Source organism: Temnothorax nylanderi, unplaced genomic scaffold, assembly GCF_030848795.1.
Source record: "Temnothorax nylanderi isolate EJ_2023f unplaced genomic scaffold, tnyl_v1.0 TNYL_tig0024_pilon, whole genome shotgun sequence".
In the NCBI taxonomy this organism is placed as follows: Eukaryota; Metazoa; Arthropoda; class Insecta; order Hymenoptera; family Formicidae; genus Temnothorax; species Temnothorax nylanderi.
The window spans coordinates 48,950-69,707 of NW_027249086.1; the positions used below are offsets into that span (position 1 = coordinate 48,950).

The window sequence follows — 20,758 nt, forward strand, 5'->3', positions numbered from 1 at the left end:
CGATAGGATTTTTCCAAATATTGACAATTTATCTTTCTAAATATAGGTATACGTACAATACTTGGCAAATTTATAATATTACGTGGAACGTTACGCTTATTTTAACATTAGAATAATTATGTGGACGAAAATACACAACGTTTTTTTTTTATTAACGAGCAACCGATTTTGCATCATTGCAACTAAGATTACGTCGCAAGGCTAATATTGGATAATCATTGTAGAAAATTGTAAAATTTTATATGTTTCATGGAAGCGACATTTATACCGATAACGCCACGTAGCAGTTTATTTATGCCAACGCCGAATGAATATAGAAAGAGAGAGCATATTCGACGCTATGACCTTTTAGCCATCGAGACAGTAGCGCGGTCATGTTAACGCAAATGGTTACAAACGAGTCGGTAAATCACTGCCATTTTCCAATGGCAACTGCTGTAAGTGGGCACTCTTGTCACTTTTCACTCCGCGGAATGGAAAGTTGCGCAAATAGGAGCCGTATACTGGGGATACGGGGGCATCGAATGTCGCGTGCGAAATTCGACAGGGTCAATGTTACAAAGTCGAGTAATCGAGTCAATGTCATCGGCATTCTATCTGGAGCGTCCCATTCTCTCGCTCTTTTAATTTAGCTCTCTCGCTACAGCTGTTGCATGATATATCGCTTCCTTAAAACCGTATTCAGATATCTTATATAATAAGTATTCGGGGTATCGTATCTTGGGCATTCACACGAGATACCACCATTTAGATAATGTAAGTGATAATATTATGCAACATCTTTTACAAACAACGTTTTTATTTTCGTCATTGAGGTCGTATCTTATTGAAGAAATGAAGCTAAAATCTTGTCGATATCTTCATGTTTCGCTATTAAAAAGATATACCGGTATTGAATTAGAGTATCGATGTACGGATAACGTTTATCTGATTTCTCTCGTAGACAAGCGGAAACGTGGTTACAACGGCTACTAACTAGATAAAGACAATAAAGATAAAATGAATTAATCAGCGAGTAATTTCGCATGCCAATGTCAACGTGAAATAATATAATATGTATGGTATGCAAAGTCGGATCGTGTAAAGTCGGATTGAAACGAAAGTGAGCCAAGGTTCTTATTACTATGTATGTAGATAATATGCGAACAATTATTATTGTTATGTTAATCTGAGAAAAGGCAGAATCTGTGACGTTTGATCGGTATATAATGACGCGTAATTAATGAAATTTCTGTTGAAACGTTACCGGGCAATATCCGGCGCAACAAAACGAAGCAAAAAAAAGCGCAGCAAAGACTCGCGATTTTTTATCTTTGACACATTTCATGACCCGGGTTTCAATGAATATTCGACCACTTGGACACTTTCTAATATCGTTGTTTAGATATCTAAATATCTAGATGGAAAAATATTCGGCCACTCAACACCCAATTATCCTAGTGAGCAACTATATAAATGCATAATAATATCAATTAAGATTCATATCAAATCGAATATCCAAGTAATTGGATTTCTTACGCAAAAATTCTTTTCTTACGCAAAAATTTTTTCTTAGCTATAATATCGAGAAAAATCGAGCAAGCTTTCCGACTTTTAAATGATATATCTTTGCAACTAATTCCCAAGTTGTCACGAGTTTATTCAAGTTTTTATATTTCACTTAATGATTTAATAAAAGAAACAAATTTTTTAAGTTGTATTTCTGATGCCAAGTTCCTTGCACTCGACCGTTTATAATTTAACAACTTTCCATGTTTTTACTGAGATAAGGTCGATTTAAAATACGGAAATCGAGAAATTTGTAGATGAAAGTACGTTTGGGACATTCCGTATATCTGAGTGTGCGTAGATAGTCAAACGGATCCAGAAATCTTGTGAAAGAGCGAGAGGAGAGAGCGACAGAGAGAGAGAGAGAGAGAGAGAGAGAGAGAGAGAGAGAGAGAGAGAGAGAGAGACAAGTGGGACGACTAAAACACTTGATATCCTGTTGCCGCAGGGCTAGCTACAGGTGACAGGTACCGCCTAAGGGTAATGCTTCGCGAAAAAAGAAAAGAGGAATCTCGAAGCCCACTTTCCTTTAATTTAACCACCGGTACAGGTTTTACGGTCTCGGTGGCCCCTTCTGGAAATACGTGGACAACGGTAGGGAGGAGGATAAGGGGGGGTCGACCCAATTCGCGCCGGTGTTTACGTCGGCCGTGTGTTCACACGGTGGCGGACACTTTCATTTTTGAGAGACGCGCTCGTCAACGCGTAGAAATCTGTCCGCAGGATTTCCGACGCGCGCGCGATGAAAAGACTATAAGAGAACCGGCGGGAAGCTGATGGCGGGTGATCGCGAAGACAAGATAATTGTGCTACTGTGACGCGCTTGAGAGAATGAAGACTAATTACCCGGCGGCGGGGCATCCCTTTTTCACACGGTCGATCGCACAATTAGCGTATCTTTGCTCTTTTACGTGTAGATGTTTATCACTCATTTATCTTTGCATCATGCCTGCAAAGAAAAACTACAATGTATCCCTTACACAAAGAATTAATTTTCTTTTAAAAATATTTAATTATTTCATTCATTTTTTGACTCGACGTATTAATGTCAAAGTTCGTCATTATCAGTGATTACTAGATAACGAATTAAACTATTTATGTAGACTCTTGTTCGTAAAACTAATGAAGAAAAATTCTTTCAGACAATATTATGCGGCCTCTTTGTTATCTCCGCGCTTGGAGACCCGATTAGAACAAAGAGAGAGTGAGTATATAAATAAATTATTAAATACTTACATGAGATGATAAAAAATTCGCTTAGAACTTTATATATTAATTATCTGCAAAAATGTCTCAATTTGCGCAACGTAATATTAAATGGCATTAGAATCGTTCAAGTTTTAATTTTATCTTACAATGTGCGGTGCTCTAATGGAAAAAATACCGTAGGCCTCCCGTAAGCTCACAGTATGGCGCACCACCAGCGACGTCTTACGGATTACCGGACGTAGGACCGTCTGATTCTTATGGTCCACCACCACCTTCGAGCTCCTACGGTGCACCCTCTGATTCGTATGGTGCACCACCTCCGCCGCCGTCGTCGTCTTACGGCGCCCCGTCCGGGCCCTCGTCATCTTATGGCGCGCCTCCTTCGTCATCCTACGGTGCGCCTTCCCCGAGTTACGGGGCACCGTCAGGCGGTGACCACGGAGGATCCTTCGGGGGTGATCACGGTGGAGGATCATTTGATCTCGGCGGTGGTGATCACGGAGGATCCTTCGGCGGCGGTCACGGCGGAGCATCATTTGGCGGTGGCCACGGATCCTTCGGTGACGATCACGGTTCCACCGGAGGTGGATCGTTCGATGATCATCACGGATCGGGCGGTTTCGGAGGAGGTGACGGCGGTTTCGGCGGGGGTGGCGGTCACGGCGGTGGTGACGGTGGTTACGGCGGGGGTGGCGGTCACGGCGGTGGTGACGGTGGTTACGGCGGCGGCGGCGGCGGCGGCGGCGGCGGCGGCGGCGGCGGCGGCGGCGGCGGCGGTGGTTACGGCGGCGGCGACGGCGGCGGCGGTCACGGAGGCGGTGGGGGGTTCGGAATCTCTGATTCCTACGGTCCACCGTCGCCACCCTCCGGATCCTATGGACCTCCGGCGCACGATCACGGGCCGAAAGGCGTGTGGAAGAAGAAACTAGTATGGAAGCCCGAGTGGAAGCAGATCTGGAAAACGCAGTCGAAGATGATCTGGAAGCAGGAGTGGAAGAAGGTACAGGTACCGGTTTGGAAGGAGATTCAAGTGCCCGCCTGGAAGGAGATCAAAGTACCCGTCTGGAAAAAGGTCCAGAAGCCTGTTTGGAAGGAGATTCAAGTGCCGGCTTGGAAGGAGGTCCAGGTGCCAGCTTGGAAGAAGGTATGGAAACCCGTTTGGAAGGAAGTCAAAGTTCCTGTGTGGAAAGAAGTCCAGGTGCCCGATTGGAAGAAGGTCTGGGTGCCGGAATGGATTAAAATCGGCATACCGGGAGAGCAGTATGTGGGCAAGGATCACCACGGTTGGCAGTATACCAGTCACGATCTCTGGAAGAAGAAGCTGATATGGAAGCCGGTCTGGAAGAAGATCTGGAGAACGGAAAAGAAGCAGATTTGGGTAAGCGACAAAAAATTAGAATGGAAGGCCGAATGGAAACAAATCTGGAAGACGGAGAAGAAGCAAATCTGGGTGACGGACAAGAAGCTGGTCTGGAAGGAAGAATCGGTGCAAGTATGGGTGCCTGAAAAGAAGCAGATCTGGGTCACGCAGAAGAAACAGGTGTGGAAAGACGAATGGAAGAGCAAGTGGGTACCGGCTTGGAAGGACGTGCAGGTACCGGCTTGGAAGAAGATCTGGAAGCCCGTCTGGGAGAAAGTTTGGGTTCCCATCGAGTCCCACCACGACGACGGTCATCACGGTTACAAGTAGACCGTCGTCGAGAGTCACGCTCGGCCGGCTCGATCTTGCCTCTGCGACTGTCTCGTGACATCCCAAGGTCGAAAGGTCGACTCGGAAAATTGTCGAAGAATCGCGTCAAGAAAGTCGGTCGGATCTTATAATGCCTTGTGATAATGGATTATTCGCCTAAATATATATAGGTATGTCTCGAAAGGAGAAAAGGGAAGGTCGACTAGTAGACGTGTACCGCACGAACAAGAGGAAAGCCTATAACTAACAGTTAGAAAGCATCGCAACTATGAGATATGCACGAAAGTGGATGATGAAAATTGATCATCTCGACGACGGAGCGACTATAGGTAGCCATCCAAAGTCGCCCGGTTCTTCGTTAAGTATCGCACGAGAAACCAGAATAATTGATCAACGAGATATCATCGTGACGGATGTGAAGATAGCACTATTTACACAGTATATTCTCCGAGAAAGCGAGATGCGTACTAATAACTGATCTTTATCGATTAAATCTCTAACGACGCACCTTTCTAGAGATTTATACGATTTGCTAAATTAAACATTAAGCAGATCGTCGCCAAGGAAAATGACGTTTCTCAATTTATTCATTGGAAAATAATATCGTAACCTACTTATCATTGGAGAAAACATTTGTCCCTTAAATCTATATCTACATTATTTGTTTACAACAAATTACTTTAGCTATTTGATTTCGGATTAAATGTCATAATCAGAATGAAAAATACACAAGAAAAATTACATTTCTTTCTCGTTCATCTTGTTCTGGTGGATAATCCATAGCTTCGGTATGGCTACGTGCGTATCTATTATGTGTAATTAATAACTTACTTTGTAAATATCGTTTGATTATTGGGATGCGTACATGTGAATATTTTTTATACGTAATAAATATAATTTTGTACTACGCTACGAATTAATTTAATTTCCTTCATATTTAGACGAATATTTTCTTTTTGTTGTTGAAACAAAATTTCAATTTTTAACTGTAAAAAGTGCTTTAACAAAATATTTAGATAGATGTAATGAAGTAATAATTATATGAATTGTTCGTCAAGTTTTTACTGATGGAAGCTCTGCATAATCTTTTAAATAAAAAAAATACAATTTTAATTTCAAGTAAGATTTGTTTACGGTGCATGATTGGTAAAACACGATAATAGATTCAGCACAATTAAATCAAGTTTGTTCGAAAACAATAAAACCAACTGTAAATTACGTTTTTTTGAGTGTAAAAAGCGTAATGTACTGTTTTCAAAAATAATATTGCAAAATATAAAATATGTATGGTATTACTTTCATATTTTTATAAATTATTATTGACATTACGTTTAATTATACTTTATAGATATGCATGCAATGAATATGTAAATGTAATGAATAAGGTTTAGGAAGCATTTAATCTTTGATTGAAATTATGAAAAGCAATTAAAACATTGAAATTATGAAAGGCGATTAAAACACTGAAATTTATTCCGAACGATTAAACTTACAGACGTATTTTCGGAAACGGTTAATAAAATTATGTTTTTTTTATTCATTTAAAATTGTCTATACGTTTTGCGGAACAAAAGACAAAAAAGAGCATGAGACCTCTAAAGAAAAATAATTGCGTAGACTTTGAGAAATGAGACTTTTAATCATGACTGTGATTCTTTTTAAAATATTTATCGATCGTGATAATCGTACGTTTGAAAGTATTCCGTGTCTTCCGCAACATTTATTAAGATATTTATTATAAGACCCGTGAATACGATCCCCGGTCGTCCGTGAAGCCATTAATTCACATTAGCTTATATGAAAGTACGGTGGCTTTCATACGGAGGATGCGCTATGCAACACGTAGAAGGTAATCAGAAGGATGACGAAGCGGAAGAACGAGGGGAGGCACGATGCTTTCTAAGGATAAGATGAGAATCGAGTGAGCAAGCGTGTCTCTCAGGGTCTTCAGGGTCGCGAGACGAACCCACGACCTTTACTTTCTCCATGATCGTGCTGCAACAACGTGCTGTGGGGGCGAGCAGGGCGAGCTTCGTGAGGATGCAATCGGAGTGGTAGGGAGGGCACCGACCGGAAGTGGTACACGGCTGGTAAATCTCCCATGGCAGTTTAATGAGGACGTATACAAACCCGAAACGGGGGTATCGAGAGTATGCCAAAACTACTTTCGATTCAGACCCGAGAGTAATCGATCAATCGGCCATGCACTTTCATCTTTCGGCACGGCCGATGATTTCGACGGATCGTCCGAAATTATTGCGAAATTAGAGGCGAAACGCAACAACTCTATCAAGTCTCTATAACTACTTCGTGCCATTTATATAACATAATTGTAAATAGTACAATAGCCATTTTAAACTGCAAATAAGAAACCTCTTAAAAATTGAATACCGGCCTAAGACTCTTTAAAAATCGAAAAAAAACCAAGTAAATAATAAATTAATATATTTCGGCGAATTTCGTGTGCATTTTACAGTCGATAGTAAATTTTAATTCCAGGGGCTTAATTGCAAGGATGTATAAGGTTGAAAATCGACGTTGCGATAAATGAGCTGCTTCGACTGCTTGGAGGAAAACTTACGAATCGTCCAAGGAATTCACGGTTGAAAGGAAACAAGCTTAACGCGCGGGTCATCCTGCGCTTTTCGCCAAATTTCTGCTACTCATTCCACGACGGCGCGGCGCCGCGTAGCGAAAGTGCAATGCAGTATCGTCCAATAAAAAGTAAAAGTAAGACGTTATTGCATTGCCGAGACAATGTCGAAATCGGTCGCGAAGATGCGCGTACGAGTACTACAAGCCTCGGCGGATGATCCTGCCTTCCTCATTACCACGACCTTAATTACAAACGTTCCGGCATTTCTCTCTTTCTTCCACCCGCCCGAGGGGGGGAAGGACGGCATTAAAATCGCTTTCGTGCCTTTCGCCCGCAGCGAGCCGCGCGGCAAAAGCCTCGAGCGGATTCTCACAGAGGCCCGGCCGCATTAGCATATAATGACGCGAGTATATAAACTTGAGGAAAAGCTCCGGTTAACGGATTCGTAAGATCCGTCCGGAGAGTGAAAGTAACTTGTGCGAGTACTCTCTCGGGACTAGCGAGCAGGTATATATATCGCGGCGCGCGATCATCGTACACGTTTATAGTGTCGGACTCGCCGAGGCGAGCAAAGATCTCGATTTTTCCACATCCTTTCTCCGGCGAACGAGTCTAGACATCTATTTATCACCCTCGAGTCAAAGCCGCAGTAGCTGGAAACTGGTCCACCGACCAATAATCGGATAATGACCTACGCATAATCTCTCTAAATCTCATTAAAGTCGTCGATAATCTTCGATAAAATTGTCGTGACGTGTCCACCCTCGGTCATGCGTCATGCTGATCGCGCTAAACTAACAAACCATAAATCAGCGACAATCACTTGGACGGAAAGCTGTAGCTGAATTGTAAATTAATCGATGAATGCGTGACGATCTTTTGCAATTAAAATTCCTTGCAGCTCATAAAACGGCGATGGTCCGCTGGAAACAACTCTCGTTGACAACTCGCATCTCCCGCGAGGACCCCGGCAAGATTTACGTCGCTTTAATGAATCCATAAATTTGATTACATCAAAACATCGAGCGTGTCCGTATTAATCAACCGCGCATAATGAACCGAAATAAATATCCGTGTGTCGGGAAGCGTAACGGAGAGCGTTTCTTCGAATGTATTTCCGGACCACGTGCCCCGTTCCCACCCAATTGGGAGCGGTTCGGTTAAAAGTCTCGGCTGCGGTCCACTCGCTTTAAGATTTATCTCGCGGATGGTCTTAAATCTATTGACCTTGACCCTTGTCTCATTTCTGCCGATAACGTACCACGACGACAAGGCGAATCTTATCCGCAAAATATGACATAAATCGAATCAACGAACTTTGCAACAATATTACCCGCTTTCGCGTAACGGGTAATCGCGCGGACCGTTTCCCCGCGCGAGAGAGACGTATCTGATCCCGCTTGGAAAGTGAAATTCGTTCGGATTGCTGTGATCAGCGAAGCGTTATCTGGGTGAAATTACACGCCCGATGATCAATGTCGTAAGCAACAATCATTATTCCGCGCGCGTCTCTTTCATTCGTAATATCGTTTCTGTTTCTTTAATGCGCGACGCAGGTATACTTGTGAATTTTATACCAACAATCTTAAGAGTCATTCATCATTGAGAATGCCGGCGGATGTAAGCACATTATACATAAAGGACTTGCGATAAAAAATATTTTTTAAGATATTCTAATTATCAGAAAGTGACACTTTTTCTCTGTACACAGTGATGGCTTATAAAGTAAAATAATGTTTCTTCTTTTCTACAAGGACAGAACTCTATTTGACATGTTTTGCCTTTTGTAAAATTATATATGTTCTTCTCTCGTCCCGCTTTGAACAAGATCAATTCTCATTGTTTCATTTTGTTGAAACAATGTTTTCCGTTATCATTTACAACTATCGTCATGCTGCCATCTGGTAATATTGTCGCAAAGTTGGTTGATTCTCCCATTTGTCAAGTATGCGTTTGGAATCGCCTTTCTCCTCTAGGATAAAATGCCAACTGATTTTCAAACATTTCTTCGGCAATGCGTGTGCAGAAGTAATTGCGCTGTACTTTACTCGCAGCAATTTTATTTTAGTTATTTATTTTATTTATTATAAGAAATGCTTGTATAAATAAAAGTGCGCGTAAAAATAAAAATATTAGTTATAACGAATGATTCAAACAAATTGGAAGAAAAAGTAATTCAAAGGTAAAGAAAGAATTTATAAAGCTAATTAAATTTTAAAAAATTACAAAAAACATTTCTACATATTTTAAATATAGTACATGCCTCTGTAAAATCTTCACCTCTCAATGATCTTTCTTCAGCACTTTCATATCTATAATAACAAAAAAATTAATTTGTAAAAAAAGGAAATTTATGAAGAAAAAGGAAATTGAGTAACTTTTTGAATACTTGGCTAAAAAAATTTATCTAAAAGTGTAAATGTACCCAAGAGTGGATTCCTTCCAGTTTTTATTTTCAGCACTTTAATTAACGGATGCGCAAAGGACTATACGTTTCGCAGGTTGATCCAACACACACACGTACGCAGATTTCACCTAGATAGGGCGCATCGCCGATCATCGAGTCAGGACGAATTTCACTTTCGAACCAGGCTCGTCTCGAACGCATCGCTCGCGCTCGAGCGAACGATGCACCCGTAGCTCTCTACTCATCCGTCGAGTACCGCGGAAGGTCGTTCCGCGGGTCGGAAACCTGCTCTCGCGGCCACGTTTCTCTGGTTCCGCTGGCGGCAGGGCCGCAAGAGTCACCACGCATCGTAACAGGTGCACGCGACACAACGACCCGCGTACCGATACTCCGTTTTCCGAATTAACGCGCATTAAGAAAAAAAAATTAACAGAAAAAACCAACTTTCTCGATTCGTCTTCGCCGATTGAATTCAAGCGCGAACGTATACGCATCGGAATAGAAATTGAGTATCAAGGTCAGATCTGACAGAGCCGTCGTTTTACGCAAGGAACGTCTGCGGAATGCAGCGTGGCGGAATGTACGTCGCCGGGCGGCGCGGCGCGGCGCATCCATCCCTGACGGAAAAACCGCTGGATCCCATGCGGCTAGAAGTTGTCTTACGACGATCGTTTCGTCGACCGGAGCTCTGTGGCATCGTCAATCGCGGATAAAGCGAAAATATATATGCGTTTTACGATCGTGGGGCCCGCGACCACTTTCCCGCCGTGGAAACTCGACTCAAGTACCTCACCGCCGCGCCGCGCGCCGCCGCGGCCGTCGATCGAGAGACGCGAGATCGCACGGGATATCGAAGCGCGGCGTGGAAAACAGAAACAGCCAAACTCGGTTGAGCAACCTCGCAGCTATATGCCCGTCGTTTTCGAAAGCAAGTCTCTTCCGGAATTAAATTATGTACACGGATCTGTAAAATCACCGCGGAGACGCGTGCGTAGCTGAAAAGGAATTTCAGGAAGAATCTCGTTATTGTGCAATGAATATTTTAAATACGTTTTATACGAGTATTTTATACGCGCTTTATACGCGCAGCTTAAATTATAACATTCGCAATGTCCGAAGAACAGATTAGAATTTTAATACTTACCAGCGATTTGTGTGCCAATGTTGCAAAATAACGCAACATTGAGAGAAAGATGAAACTCCTGATATCAATGTAAATGCCTTCTCACTCGTGTGTGGGAAGAATATATATTTTATCGTCTCTTACTTCGTCGGAATCGTGCTTCTTCTGCAATCGTTTGCAATTTATAAATTTCTTATGCCTCAGTATTTCCGCAAAGAAAAGAAGTCAATTTTAAATTTATTGAAGAATCCATCATTCTCAGTATAATCATGAATTGTCAAACACATTCTTTTCCCATTAATTGCAACGTTTGTCATGCAAACTTTCGCGATTGCCTCATGAATAAATCTATTCAGAATAATTAATCAGAATGAATAATTGTTCGGAAGGACACGTGACGTTATCTATAATAAAAGCAATTCGGTGTCGGTCTTTTTTTTATCAACGTGTATTATGCCCGATCAAATAACCACACGCGTACGTGCACAAATGCAATTAGATTCACGTCTATAAATCGAACATCCGGCCGTGACAACGTGGGCGTAGGAGAGTTCGGTGAAAGTGTTAAATGGCCGAGTATGTGTGATGTAAGAGACGGACTTCGCAATTTGTCATGATCCGTCTAGTCATTGCTACATGCTCCCTTATAGATCGCGCTCTAATCCCCTCGGATATTGTAATAAATTGTGATTAATGACAATTTAGTGACATGAATATTCCCATATCTTTCATTCCTCTAAAGTCTAATCTGCCCAAGTATTCAAAATTGTTTGCATTACCGATTGCATAAACGCCGCGCCGCTCCCAAGTTGAAAATATTTTTCTAAACATGTACGAAATATATGGAATAAATAAATCCTCATCAACGATAGTTCAGAGGTGATATTTTTTTAAATCTTTGCACACATTCATATACGGAGTGTGAGTATTTTCATTCTTGTTCGCGTGGGAATATGTTTCTGATTCCTGAATGAAAAGTATTTACATCGCGTGCAGCGTAAAAACTGATTGCGTGACTAAGGCGATTATACCTGTTTAGAGAGCTGTTTGAAAAACCGGAAAGAATTTGCGTATCTCGTATCACGAGCATCTCGTGGGACTTGCGATTTTTTCGTCCTGCAAAGAAAGCTGTCCGAATTGCACGGATGAGCGGCGCGGCGTCGGGATCGTTGAATTCTCGATGCGCGAATAATTCGCGAGTAGTTGTCGATACACGGACGCGATATATGCAGACGTTGCTATATATTAAAAGTTAAGAGGGCTAATTTAAATTACGTACGTGATTGATTAGCGAGGTCTTGGCGTAATCGCGGTCGACATACATAATTAATAGCGGGCGAGGACAGACGCGGACGCCGACGATTGCGTAACGTGTCTTTTTATAGTCACCGCAACGCGGGACGCAACGTCATTACGGATGCTCGACGTCATTCGCGGTTATTCGGAGCCATCCCAACGTGACTTTTCACTCGCGAAATAATATGCCGCTCGCACGTCACCAACTAGAGACGATCTCTCCTCCCCCTGCAACATTTATCTCTTAATTTAACGGCGTCAACTGAAATACGACGAATCTTGTAGCATAACTTGTACTCTTACTGATTAATTTAACAATATAGCTCGCAATTAAAAGCTCATTTGTCCTCACAATTGCATGTTATATGAATAATTTACCGCAAAATAAAATCTGACAAATTATTTTAATATTTATTTAACATTGGAGAACATCGGTCGTTTGTTTTGCCAAGTGTATTAATCAATAGACTTAGCAAAACAATAATGCTTTTATTAATAAAAGATTATTTGTATTGGTTGTGAATCTTAACGCTTGATTGAATACACATGATTATTGACAGGCTTTTGATTTAGGTATTCGGAAGCATCGATCTTTGGAGCTTCGAAGAAATTTAAACGTAAATTATCTTTCTCGTATCACGATTTCGAAAGATTAACTTTCTTCCGCGAACTTTCTTCAGCGGTGTGCGCAGCAAATTGCATCGGGTATTTGAAATCAAGCACTTGAGATGCTTGCGTAGATCGATAAAGTCGGTGTAAAATTGTAAAAGAATTTTAATAGCCTGACCGCAAAATAACAGGCAGAACAACAGGAATAAGAAAGGCTAATTAAGCATTTAAGGCACTTGAGAACTTGTTCCGGTCTTCGGAAACAAATCGTCAGTTAATTAGACCGCAAAGACCGGAATAAAAAAGTGAAAATCAGTCAAGAACGTGATCGATATACGTGAATGAAAAGTTCACTTTAGTCTTTTGTAAATGGAATATGAGATATTAAAAGAAAAAGAAAAAGAAAAGTTTGTACAGCCAAACGGTATTGGCGCGGACAAACGGATGATTGAATAATAAAATAAAAATGGAACGAGTTCACGGTTGGGTAAACATGCCGTTTCAAATATTGATTTATGCGCGATTATCTAATAACGGTGCCACTTCTAACGAGTCGGCAAAGGTTTCGAAGCATGAAGGTGTCTCCTCGCGACTTCGGTGAATGACTTCGTTTACACATGGACAGTGTCATTGACGTTTGAAAAATCCCAAGACAAGTGTAAATAGAAAATTCGGGCCGGAATTTCTACCTCAAGCTGGCATCGACGTATCGGCCAATACGCTTTTGCTTTCTAAATGTTCCGACCCTCGAGAGATGTACGGAGATACCGGGCCTCTCTCGAGCAACGTCCTCTTGTACGTTATTTGGGTTACTCGCGCGGTAGAGCGCACGAATCCGTTTCCTATCTCGTCCATTGCGATTGCCTATATATTGCCGTTTTATCTCATCTCGAGTTTCAAATTTCTCCCTAATTATACACCGTGCCCCATGCGAGATTCTGAAAGATAAAAAATGTAATAAAGGTAAGAATAGTACCGGGAGAGATGTAAGACGCATTTCGATGGAACGAAAGTTAATAATAATTTATGCGTACGACGATTCCTCACAGCGCGGTGAGATTTCATCCGGAAAGGTCAGAATATTTTTATCTGATTGTATGTAAAGATGTAGGAAGAATGTTCAATTTTTTACGCAGAGTGTATATCTAAAGGTTGTTACCAAACTTAAGGGGGGCCTAAACGAGTTGGAATAAAGCAACTTTCGATTAAATTCTCCATGTTCTCCAAAGTATAAATGATGGCAAGAGTTTAAGATAATATACGTAAAAAATGTTGGTATTTTCAAGGAATTTTCTCCATTTCTTTAACCCTTTAACTATGGCTGTCGTCAATAAGCGATTTTACAATTTTAAGATATGCTGCGATGCGGGGATCGCTTATGAATACATACCTGTGGTTAAAGGGTTAACATTTTTAAGTCTTTCGTGCGAAATTATATTAATTATGAGCGTACTCGTATAAGCGATTGAAAGCGAATATCCCGCGGCGCAGGAAACGGTCGAACGTTCCCCCTTTCGAGCGTTTTCGCCTGGATTGCTCTCATGCCTGTGGGTTCGAAAAACTGGAGCAGCCAACGGGCAACGCCAACGGGTGAGTGATTTACGAACCGGAATAGCGAGAACGTGTACCCCGTCGAGTTTCATGCGTGAGGCTGTCGAGGCTGTCGACTCTCTAGCGGTCCGCGCGAGGGAATTCACTTTCATCCGTGAGTCGACGCGACGCGACGCGACGTGTTAAACGGATATATGCACTTAACGCAGTTTAACGTCTACCGTTAAACGCCACTCGAACGCGCCTGCCGATCTCCGATGCCTTTTCGTTTTCTACTCCTTGTCGCCCCGACGGACGTTCCTCCCCGATATCGCTCTTGATATCGTTTCCCAGCGAGCGAGAGTGCCCGGGTATTCTCGCTATCACTTTGGAATCTCACGAACGTCGCGGGCGCCTCGTTAGATCTAATTTTCCCGGCTGCTCGTTGCCGCAGCCGCGCATTGTTGTCCCCGCGATAAAAAGCGGAAAATGCGCTTGCACACTCCGTATGCACGAAACCGTTCTCCGGTACGCTTTCTCTCCGTGACGCCGCGCCGAGGAGCCGTCGCGTCGTTGTTGGAAGAAAATCGCGCGGTCGTAAGCTTCGCGCAAAACAGAGCGATTAGGCGCAAGGGCACCTCGAGATCGTCGGTAATTCCTCCTACGTTACGGGACGGTATCCGAATTGCCTCTGAACGATCCCCGATTCCACGCTCTCCCCATTAAAATACCTATTCCGTTTCACAAGCAATTACGCACTGTATTTGGCAAAGTCCATTCCATTTCACCATTATGTACGCGTACCTTTGCACAAGTAATGTCAAGTCTGGGATTTTAGGGTTTCACTTTTAAATTAACTATATTTTATCGAATTTTTTTCCTAAAGAAAGAATATTTAATATTTATATAGTATTAATCATGCTCTACCAATGTTACTTGGCAGTTCATTCAAGATGCAAAACAGAGATAACTGTGGTACATATGAAAAGTAAAGTTACACGCTTTTTTTTCCTCGTATAAATTTTCAAACAATTAAAATTATAATTTCATAAAATTTTCGAATAATTTAAACGCACAGTTATGAACTGCGTTAAATATAGTGTCTAAAAAACTATGGTGTCTGAGATCTTTTTATGTATTTCAACAATATCTGCCTGCCATGCTTGGAGAATTAAAATGTATCAATTTAATATAAGAGATACATGTCTTATATGAATATGTATATAGAAACATTTGCATACTATTACATAGAAAAATATCGTTTTAACGCAAGAAGTGACTGAACGATCTGAAAACCTGTTTTGGAACCATGGATTATCCAGTTACGGCTTAGAAAAATATTACGGCGTATACTAAGCTATCATTAATAATTTATTAGATTCCATCTGTATCGCTGTATTAACATCATTATCTATTAATAGGAAACCGATATAGTGTAGCTTTCGCAGCAGGGACATGAGACAGCGACCGGTTCTTTCGGCTCGAAAGAGAGCGAGAAACTCTGTCTCTAGATATCTAACGTGTAAGACATTAGAGGCGTCGACGTGTGCTTCCGTTCTTTCTCTCGCCGGCAATATCGAAATAATCTGGAGCGAGGAATAACCTTGTCGCGTAACCTTGCGAGGCTTGAACTTCACCGTTGAAACACAGGCGCGGGAATAACTGGAGGACGAAATCGCTCTTGCTCGCTCGACCGGATCGTGCTCTCGATCACTTTCTCCGAGTGGATGATACATGGCTCGGCTGGACGGAGGTCTGGTCGCGCGCGCCCGGAAGTGGGGGTGTTAGAAGGAGGACAATGGTGGAAGAAGAAGGTGGTGGAGGAGGAAGAGGAGGGTTCAACCGTAAGGGGTCCGGGGCCCAAAACTGCGGCGGGCACTACCACCACCTTCCACAGGTGGAATTCTCCGATTTCCACCACGTGAAGCGCGGACGGAACCACTTCCACCGTCGACGGTTCGCCGCCACCACCGCCGGCGCCGACCGACCGCGCTGCTGCTTCCTTACCACAATGCTACCGCGGTGATGCCTTCGGGGGAGGATACGCGCCTATATAACTACGACGTTCCGGTGATTGGACCAAGTAAGCTACGTTTTCCTGCGCCCAGGGAACAGGAGTACGCGTCCCGACGGGCGGCACTGCGAGAAATATGAGGATTCGCCCGGGATGCGCGGTCAGTTGTTTCCATCAATTTTTTTCACTCTTTCAATCCGGTGCGATGTCGGTGCGATGTTGGCGTGTCGCGCGCGTTGTGCCCGCTACCACCCTGGTCGAACTCACCACCGCACCGCCTCGCGCGGCTCATCTTCCGCGATTAACTGGCGCGATCTTGATAATCGCACGCGTGATGCATACGGAAAACGGAAAGATTTTTGAAAAGTGCGTCGCTTCAAGTTCGAGGATGCCGTCTTCTTCGACGTTTGTCGTTTATTGAGCGAGCGTGGTGCTCGGGGCCTGGTGGATGTAATAAACCGTCGCCATTTCGGACAGGACGTATCGATCTTTTGCTAGCGATTTAACGACATTGCGATATGTGTTATAATCAAGTCAAGGCAAAGAAATTCGACGTAAACACGCATCAATATTTTTGCGGACTGGTAAACTTATATATATTTATAGATCCACGGATTTATAAATCAGCTTATAATTTTTCCTTCTTTCTTTCTCTTATTTTAATAGATTTGTATATAAGCCTAATTAATTTGCGAAATTATACGCGACTTTAAATTCCAGGATTCCATTTATACGGATTTATAAATCTCTGGATTTATGAATTTGAAATTACTGTCGAAAATCTTTTTATGCATAAATGTCAATCTCTCTTTGGATTTTAGCTCACTTTATTTCAAATGTTTATTACGTTCCAATGGATATATCATTACTGACTACTAAATATCTCGTCATTAGCTACTAAAATTATTCCGTTTACGTATACGATCGATCGCAGATAAATTTCGAAAGTTATTCCACTTGTCAACGTTAATACCAGCGTTTTTATTCCAACTTGCTTAGTATGATTTTAATGCGATGTTAAAAATTTATGAGAAACGAGAGTCAGAAATAGATTTCTTTCATAAATTGTTCAATAACTGAATCCTCGTGTCATTTCGTTGTTTACAGGCTGTACTAGCGCTGCTACTGCAGGCCGTTCTTGTGGCGAGCAAAGCCGTAGTTCAAACGCAACTGCAGCAGCAATCGCAGCAAACTCCGTATGTATGACAATTTACCTTAATAGAAACAGCAATCTTTTACTTCAACCTATGTTTGGTAATAATAGCGTATGATGCAAAATTTATTTTTAATTTAAGATTTAATCCGCAAATTATGAGATTATTAATGATGCGTTTCAAAATTTCTTTTTTTTTTGTTTTTGTATTTCTGTACATTACATTTTACAATATCGTCGTTTTATTTTAATTGATATGGAAATAATCTATAAACCTGGACATCATATTATGCAGATTTCGAAAAGTTTCTCTATATACCATAGAAGAAGATTAAGGTAACGAATGCGAATATGAGATTTATTAATTGTTTAATGTTGAATCAATGTCGTTGTGATTACAGATACGGTACAGAAGCACAAAAACGATGGGGAGGCGACGGTGGTGATTACGGCGGTGGTTATGGGGGTGGCGATATCGGTGGTCACTTCGGTGGCGGTGGCGGTGGCGGCGGCGGCGGCGGCGGCGGCGGCGACATCGGCGGTCATTTTGGAGGTGGCGATGGAGGCGGTCATTTTGGAGGTGGTGACGGGGGCGGTCATTTTGGAGGTGGCGACGGGGGCGGTCATTTTGGCGGTGGCGACGGGGGCGGTCATTTTGGCGGTGGCGACGTCGGCGGTCACTTTGGGGGTGGTGACATCGGAGGTCACTTAGGTGGCGGTGACGTTGGTGGTCCTTCAGGTGGAGGCGGTGATATTGGTGGTCATCTAGACGGAGGAGGTGACTTTGGAGGTGGCGGAGGACTCGATGCGCATCACGGCGGCCATGACGATCATCACCATGACAAAGGGTACTGGAAGAAGAAGCTAGTTTGGAAACCGGGCTGGAAGAAGATCTGGAAACCGGCGAAGAAGCAGATCTGGAAACCCGCGTGGAAGAAAATCTACAAGCCTATCTGGGTGCCAACTCAGAAAGCGGTGTGGAAGGAGATCCAAGTGCCCGCTTGGAAGAAAATCTGGAAGCCCGTGTGGAAGGAGATTCAAGTGCCGGTGTGGAAGGAAATACAGGTGCCGGCTTGGAAGAAAATCTGGAAGCCGATTTGGGTGCCGATCAAGGTGCCCGCTTGGAAAGAGATCCAAGTGCCCGCGTGGAAAAAGATCTGGAAGCCGGTTTGGAAGGAGATCCAGGTACCGGTATGGAAAGAATATCAAGTACCTGCTTGGAAGAAGCTCTGGGTCCCCGAATGGGTGAAGGTTGGCATACCGGGTGAGCACTACCACGGTACCGATCATCATGGATGGCAGTACACCAGTCATGATCTTTGGAAAAAGAAATTGATCTGGAAGCCGGTCTGGAAGAAATATTGGAAAACGGCGCAAAAACAGATCTGGGTCCCGGACAAGAAGCTCGAGTGGAAAGAGGCCTGGAAGCAGATTTGGAAACCGGCGAAGAAGCAAATCTGGGTGGAGGACAAGAAGCTGGCCTGGAAGGAAGCGTGGAAACAGATCTGGAAGCCAGGCAAGAAACTCGTCTGGGTCCCCGACAAGAAGCTCGAGTGGAAGGAGGCTTGGAAGCAAATCTGGAAGACCGACAAGAAGCTGGAGTGGATCCCTGACAAGAAGCTCGCTTGGAAGGAAGCGTGGAAACAGATCTGGGTGCCTGCTTGGAAAGAGATCTGGGTGCCAGCGTGGAAGAAGATATGGAAACCGGTCTGGATATCCGAGTGGTTCCCCAGCGAGGACCATCATCATCATCATGGCTGGGACCGCAAGGACACGCAGGCTCAGAACACGCAAGTTGTGCCCTATAGCCCCGAGAAGGGGGTCTTGCCCCAGCAAAAGAGGCAAGCGCAGCAGCAGCAGCAGCAGCAGGGACAACAACAGGCGCAGCAACGTCCGACGGACAGTAATAAAGTCGCCTGGGACAGGTCGTTCCAGGCGAATTCGCCGACCATCACGCAGGACTTGGTACCACCGCCGGTAAAACAAAACGGAGGCCTAGCCAACTTTGCATTCCCTAGCCGTTGATAGAGTTAGATTTCCGTGCAGAATAACCGCACTGTAATCCACAAAAAAAAATGCTTGTACAAACATCTCCACCGGGAGAGTGCTGTAACATAAGCCGCTGTATATATTACATCTTAGGATTAAGATAAGGTCGCGATAAAACTTAAGTTACTCGAAATTGCTCGACTGACGCGCTCCCTGTCCTTCGGGGCGCCACCATCCTTACCTTTACACGTCGTAACCATTATCTCTCTTTTGTTTTTTTCCATGTTTTTTATATACGTGTTGTTGTCTCTCCAATTGTTAACTAATACTGTTACGAATAAAGTTTATAAGTATTTTGTTAAATCTCTGACTTATTTCACCCTTTAGCCTCTTCAGATATGTTATCTCTCTACATGCAAGAACCGTAACACAACTTTCACTTGGTTGTTTACTTGACGTACGTGACAATAGAATAAAGATACATTTAGATATACAGAGCGGAAGAGGAATCTAGAAAACACACATCTTCAATAATAAAAACAAAAATTGCATGCAAATTTTAATTTCTTACAGATGTAGGGAAATGTGTACGTCGAACGAATTCAACGGAGAAAACTTAAGATATCGAGTGCGTTCGGTAAATACGGTTGAATATTCATTGCGCAGCAAGCGTATATAATTGGCATACACTTTCAAAATTTAGACAAATAATCGCGTTTGCTTTCTAAAAGTCGATTAGTCATTTTTCTTCTAAAATGTAAATAAACATATTCGACAACTGTTTATTCTTATCGTCTCGTAAACAAGAATCTTTAAATTTAATTTCAGCTATTTTAGATTTCTAGAAAGATGTATAACAAATTACCATTGAATGGGAGAAAGCATTGAGATATATATGTTACACATTCAACTTTATCGCTTCGTATAATTTGATTACGGAAAAAGGATAAGCGCGAGCAAGATAAATTACGCCTTATGGGAGATAATTGAGCGACACAAGAAACATTATCTAGAATTACTTTACACGAAAGAAAGCATTTAAGTGACGCGTGCGTCTCTTGTAAGCTATGAAAGTTTAAAATATGGCAACCTGACAAACTTAATGGAACAACTAAAGAAGATAAGCAAGCTGCATATCGTTTATATAATCTAACGAAATAAGTATATTGAACAACAATAAAGTTAATCCATTATTTTTTATTTTAAAAATAAAAATAACCCTGAAAATTGCTTTTTTTACAGGTGATTAGTCGGATGTTGATTTTATTCTTTTACATCGAAGAGAAGAGCCCAAGTTAAGAGCCTTATTATCATCTTATTACCTCGATACTCGTTTCCTCAGGAAACGAACTATCTAGATGGTCATTCTAATTTCAAAGTAAATCGCCATCGTTGCGAGCTTATGAGGATGATGCAACGCGAATACGCGCACGTATCCCTGCGAAATTGGAGAAAGTGGAGTCTGTTATGGTAGGCAGAGGCGACCAGCATGTAGAGGACCCCGACCATGGAGAAAGTATCCGTGCACCCACACAGCGGCATAAATTAATCCATGCCACCGTGCTGCCCGTCCCCGCGGTACTCCCGGTAGGCC

The 20,758-nt window shown here is 42.7% G+C and overlaps 2 protein-coding genes across 2 annotated transcripts; both read left to right on the forward strand.

The window, feature by feature from the left end:
* Nucleotides 1-2,493: 2,493 nt before the first annotated feature.
* LOC139769823 (uncharacterized) lies at nt 2,494-5,354 on the forward strand. Its single transcript, XM_071701247.1, has 3 exons — nt 2,494-2,517; nt 2,652-2,752; nt 2,938-5,354. The coding sequence occupies exons 1-3, from the start codon at nt 2,494-2,496 to the stop codon at nt 4,445-4,447; spliced, it is 1,635 nt and encodes a 544-aa protein (XP_071557348.1). The 3' UTR covers nt 4,448-5,354.
* A 10,655-nt stretch (nt 5,355-16,009) lies between these two features.
* LOC139769648 (uncharacterized) lies at nt 16,010-19,527 on the forward strand. The gene is made up of 3 exons (XM_071700910.1): nt 16,010-16,182; nt 17,130-17,218; nt 17,577-19,527. Exons 1-3 carry the CDS (start codon nt 16,159-16,161, stop codon nt 19,198-19,200), a joined length of 1,737 nt encoding a protein of 578 aa, XP_071557011.1. The 5' UTR covers nt 16,010-16,158; the 3' UTR covers nt 19,201-19,527.
* Nucleotides 19,528-20,758: the final 1,231 nt, after the last annotated feature.

Excerpts from the sequence above, each read along its gene's own strand:
- LOC139769823 (XM_071701247.1), top strand. The coding sequence starts at position 2,494 with ATGCCTGCAAAGAAAAACTACAAT. Across the intron at positions 2,518-2,651 it reads CTGCAAAGAAAAACTACAAT|ACTCTTGTTCGTAAAACTAA; the intron begins GTATCCCTTACA and ends CTATTTATGTAG. Across the intron at positions 2,753-2,937 it reads CCGATTAGAACAAAGAGAGA|GCCTCCCGTAAGCTCACAGT; the intron begins GTGAGTATATAA and ends AAAATACCGTAG.
- LOC139769648 (XM_071700910.1), top strand. The coding sequence starts at position 16,159 with ATGAGGATTCGCCCGGGATGCGCG. Across the intron at positions 16,183-17,129 it reads GGATTCGCCCGGGATGCGCG|GCTGTACTAGCGCTGCTACT; the intron begins GTCAGTTGTTTC and ends CGTTGTTTACAG. Across the intron at positions 17,219-17,576 it reads CAGCAATCGCAGCAAACTCC|ATACGGTACAGAAGCACAAA; the intron begins GTATGTATGACA and ends TTGTGATTACAG.